Consider the following 4,722-nt stretch of genomic DNA (forward strand, 5'->3'; position numbering starts at 1 on the left):
TTGAGATTTCTTTCTGAAAGATTCTTTTACACAAATCCGTACATTCATCTATAACCAACGCATCAAAGCACATCAAAGCAATGCTGACACACTGCTGTTAGATAAAAATTGGCTTCTTCTTTTTTTTTTTTTTCAGGTGGAAGGGGCGTCATTGGGTGCAGTTCAGTATACTTAAATAGCTGGTAACTAAATTTATTATAAATTGTTGAAATTCCATAGTTACAGCTACAGCACAAGTAAAGAACATGTCTACTGAACATAAACACAGGCTCCGAATGCACACTTAACAGAAAGAAGATGATCACAACACACAGGTTTGCAGTGTATTCAAACGGGTGCAGACAAACTTGAAGACTACCATTTCTCAGACATGTTATTTTGAACTGATTGAACTGTATTTAAAAAGGTAGTTCTCTGCATCCTAAAAGAAAAAAAAAAATCAGAACTTTGTAGCACTTGACCCAAGTTGCCAGCAAAAACAAATAATTGCAATAGTCCACTAAGAGACATAATAACTATTATTATAATAAAATATATGATAAATACATAACAGGTAGAAAACAAATCAACGTAGCAACACTTCCAGTCCATCTCTCACCCACACAGATTCATTAAACTTTTGTTTCATTTCAAATAAATAGTAATTGTTATTTTGTATGCATTCTCTTTGCTTCTTTCAATAGCTTCTTGTTCGTCAGTCCATCATTATTGGATAAACAGAAGTACACTTTCAACCCCAGTTTGAAGCCTGAAAACTAAAATTTGCAAGTGTACAGCACTATGGACTAGTATTCAACCATACAAATATATGGATTGGCACACCATAGGTTTATACTAGAACTAGTTATGTAGAATAAGATAAATTATGCGTTGTACAGAGAATACATTGACAAGAGTTTCACTTGTACCCAGAAACAAAAAGAAGAATCTATCGAGATTAATCTCAATGAACATTACAAACATATCACACTTTGCATCTCAATTGGTTAGCACGAAAGAAAAAAAAATACTGCAGATTTCTCACAACAATGAATCAATCCCAGATAACACAAGAAACTGAATAGATTGTATAAGTGCAATGTGAAGCTAACAAAGACCATAAATTTCACTCATTGTATTTTGAAGAAAAAGAGAACCAAGAAGAGAGAAAACTATGTATTCAACAAAACTAAGTAGATGGGATACAGCACAAAACCAAACAAACTTTAACAAAGTAACTAATAAAATTGGTCGCCAAAGTCTTAAAAAAAAGCAAAAAAAAAAAACCTGTAACAACTCAAAACTTTAGCAAATCAGTTCATTCCACAACACTGTTTATCCGTAAACAGGCACAGATTTCTTTTACTTAGTCAACAAATGACATGTCTATATTGTTCTTAATGCATTCTCCCACATTTTGCACTCCACAATACAATTTCTTTGAATAAAATAACTTGGGAGCAATGGGCCTTGCATGATTTCCAAAACATTTTCATACAAATTTTCAGTTGAGAAGGGGACACTAGAAGCATCAAAGGCTTCATAAGAAGAATAATTAAAAGTATCAGTATACTTTAAAGGAACATTTTTTGAGATGTCAAGAGGTGTCCACCTCTTCTTATGAAAATACTGGGTTTTAAAAAAAAGTCTTAGATATAGCATTCAGGGATGATAATAGACCCTGTAGTACAGAGTTTTGGATCGCCACAAGCTGTATGAGTTGTCAAACTTTAATAAATAAACTCCTTCACCAGGATATTGGTGAATTCCAGCATACACCTCCTCTTGGCAATCCCGTCTGTATACAGGAACGATGACGGAGACAAGAGGTCGATTTAGAGAACTTGACTTATGAACCTTCTCTGAGGCCGCTTCAATATCGGAGCCTTCAGGGTACACTGAATGGCAAAAAAACAAACCAAAGAATGAGCATTCATGCAAAACAGCCAGGACACATTATGATTCAAATCTAAGTTCAACTCTTACCGATCTCTTCATCATCATCCTCCTCATCTTCCTCCTCATCTTCGCTTTCTGAAACATGCAAGGTAACTGCACTTGTTGTTGGCTTCGTCCATTCAAAATAGACACCAAAACCAATGTCATAGCTGTCAGTTGCAAACTCCCAGTATAAACTGTTGCCTTTTTCATGAGTAGGGACTCTGAGCTGCTCAAACACAAAGATAAAAGCAAGCATTTAAAAAAAAACAAATCAGTGCATAAGTACAAAGGTTATAAGAAAAAAAAATAATAATAATAAAAAAATAAGTGGTACTTACAGTGACTGTTTCACCATGGCCCACCTTAATCACTGCCTCACTGGCCTCTTTTCTAATTGAGTCCTTAAACTCCTTGAGGTCTTTGTGAGTCCACATTGATGCTGGAGATATCTCTGGGAAGTCTGGAAAGCAAAATATAAGTGGATATGTTAAAAGTTTGTTCAACAGAAGAGAGATAAAAACAGCAAAAGGACACAAATAAATACCAAGGGAACGTTCTTCATCTCTGTCATGGTCACCATCCTCCAGATCCCCATGGGATATAATTGTTCCAGTGCTTGTGGCCATAGGCAAGGTCTTAGTACCATTTGTATAATAGGTGATGTTCTCATTGGCAAGATTTGGAACAGAGCATTCCTCCCCATTTTCATTTGTTGAATCCCCTCCACTCATTTGCTGATGCAGGAGTTGTTGCATGTATTGGTGGTAATGTTGTTCTTGCAGCTGGCGTATCAGGACAGCTTGCTGTAAACAGTGCATGATGACAATCAACTGGATTTCGCAGAGGAGAGTAAATGCATGTATGTAATTATTTTGTTTATTGAAAATGCCTTACCTGTTCTGGGTTCCCTGGAAACTGCTGCTCAGCGTAACATTTGAACTGAGCAAATGTTTGCTGATTTAAGGCTTCTTGAATTTTCCTCCTGAGGGTTTAAAACAGAAAACACTTAGTACTTAGGTAAATAAAAAGTTAGCAAAATTAAGGAAGCTCAAAATAATCGCACCTTTGAGCTTCCTGTTGAGATGCCTCTTCCTCTCTCTGACGTTCCTCCTCTTCTCGTATTCTCTTCTCCTCCTCCAGTTTCTTTTGTTTTTCTACTTTCTCTTGACTGAAATAAAATTAAAACCATTCTTTTGATGACCAATCAAACTAATTCATAAACCTTTTCACATTGAAGGGTAGATTCACTCACGCTTGTCTTTCTCGCTCCTCCCCATCTCTTTTATGAGCTTCAATAAATGGCTTGAAAAGAGGACAGAGGGAATCTAACATGTCTGTGAAGTTTTTCATAGCCTCTTCTTGAGTCATTTCTCCTAATGCCTGCCATGCCAATCTAAGAAAAAGCAAATGAGATAAAATATACTCAGTTTGTAAATTTCTTCCAATAATCAACAATGGATAAAATTATTTTGATACAAACACAAACTATATTTAGGTCATTTGAAATATAAAGACAGAAGCTGAGAAACAAATTGAGTTTATCTCGTTTATCTGACCTACCTTCTGTCTCTGCCAGGAACATCCAAAACACCTAAAGGGGGAAGTTTCTCATCATTATATTTTCCACGGATTACTTGTTGGGTGTAGGCAACAAGTTTTAGCTTGTCTTGATAAGAAAAGTTCACAGCTTTCCCTTCTTTCTCTGCAACAATAAATATAAATCATGAAAGTGAATGATCCTTGGTGTCAAACATAACACTCATGCCAAATTCAAAGTCCAGATAGGCCCTTTGCTGAGATTCCATGACACCCTTGGTATAAATGATAAAAACTAACAAAAGGTCGAGAATTGGCTGCTCGGGTGGAAAATAATGAAGAGCCAAACAAGAAGAGCAAACTAGAGGTGTCACCCTCCACAACAACAGCTGAAACACTCAAACACTGCTTGAGTGACGTTTCAGTGAATAGGTTAAGTGACCAAGCAGTAGACAGCGGGTCCACCCACCTCTGTAAAACTGAACGGCCAGGCGGTACAGGTCGCTCAGTCGGAGGCCCCATTTTTCGTAAACGTCGCTCAGTTGATTCCGGCCGTTCTCCACCAATGCCGGGCCTGCAGGTTCCTCATTGACGGACAAAGCACTGAAATCTTCGATGTGGGAATCCGCGGACCGCTCTGTGGTGGCCATTATTTTTGTGATTGAAACGTCGCCGTCGCCAACCAAGCTCTCACTGCGGATGACATTGCTATTCCGTTATGGGGTAGAGGGTCGCAGTGAGGCTAGCTAGAGCGGCGATCACATGGTATGAGAAATTCATTGAGCACCCATTGTAAAGGGCGGTTCATTTTTTTTGCCGGTGATAGGTGTTCCTTAGCGTACGGACTGACAATTTTCAGGAGAAACAATCGATTGGTTAAATATAAGCACGCCGTCCGAGTGGAAAAGCACGGCTATGGCTACCGCCGTTTCTCATAGACGCACCAGTGAGCGTTTGCCGCCTGGTAGTGAGGCAACCCATTCGACATCGCGGCTCCGGCTCCTACCGGCTCCCCGTCCTGGTTATTGAAAGTATTTCTATTGAGGGCTGGACCACAAGTCATCCCGTAAGGGCGGATCCAGGGACGGGTTCAGGGGGGGGGGGGGCGATGTCGCGAAAGTTGCCTACCTACAGGGGTAATGTGCGACTTTTTGCCTACCTTTCAGGCGGCTTCGCCGCCTTCAGGGGGGGGCGACGCCCCCATCGCCCCCCCCTTGGATCCGCGCCTGTCATCCCAGTGAGATGGACAGACAGCACTTGCACTGT

General features: G+C 39.6%; 1 protein-coding gene across 1 annotated transcript; it reads right to left on the reverse strand.

Annotated features, from left to right (window-relative positions):
- Window positions 1-176: 176 nt before the first annotated feature.
- Window positions 177-4,143, reverse strand: LOC117654082 (Golgi resident protein GCP60). Its single transcript, XM_034400255.1, has 9 exons — window positions 3,926-4,143; window positions 3,481-3,622; window positions 3,173-3,313; window positions 2,984-3,088; window positions 2,815-2,902; window positions 2,465-2,723; window positions 2,259-2,380; window positions 1,966-2,146; window positions 177-1,877 (listed from the first exon to the last, which is right to left on the reverse strand). Exons 1-9 carry the CDS (start codon window positions 4,104-4,106, stop codon window positions 1,642-1,644), a joined length of 1,455 nt encoding a protein of 484 aa, XP_034256146.1. The 5' UTR covers window positions 4,107-4,143; the 3' UTR covers window positions 177-1,641.
- Window positions 4,144-4,722: the final 579 nt, after the last annotated feature.

This window comes from Thrips palmi, unplaced genomic scaffold, assembly GCF_012932325.1.
Source record: "Thrips palmi isolate BJ-2018 unplaced genomic scaffold, TpBJ-2018v1 HiC_scaffold_1, whole genome shotgun sequence".
NCBI classification, from domain to species: domain Eukaryota; kingdom Metazoa; phylum Arthropoda; class Insecta; order Thysanoptera; family Thripidae; genus Thrips; species Thrips palmi.

Bases quoted from the DNA above. Each gene is read 5' to 3' on its own strand.
- LOC117654082 (XM_034400255.1), bottom strand. From the start codon at position 4,106: ATGGCCACCACAGAGCGGTCCGCGGATTCCCACATCGAAGATTTCAGT. The intron at 3,623-3,925 runs GTGGGTGGACCC...TTATTGTTGCAG, and splicing joins GGCCGTTCAGTTTTACAGAG to AGAAAGAAGGGAAAGCTGTG. The intron at 3,314-3,480 runs GTAGGTCAGATA...GCTTTTTCTTAG, and splicing joins GTTCCTGGCAGAGACAGAAG to ATTGGCATGGCAGGCATTAG.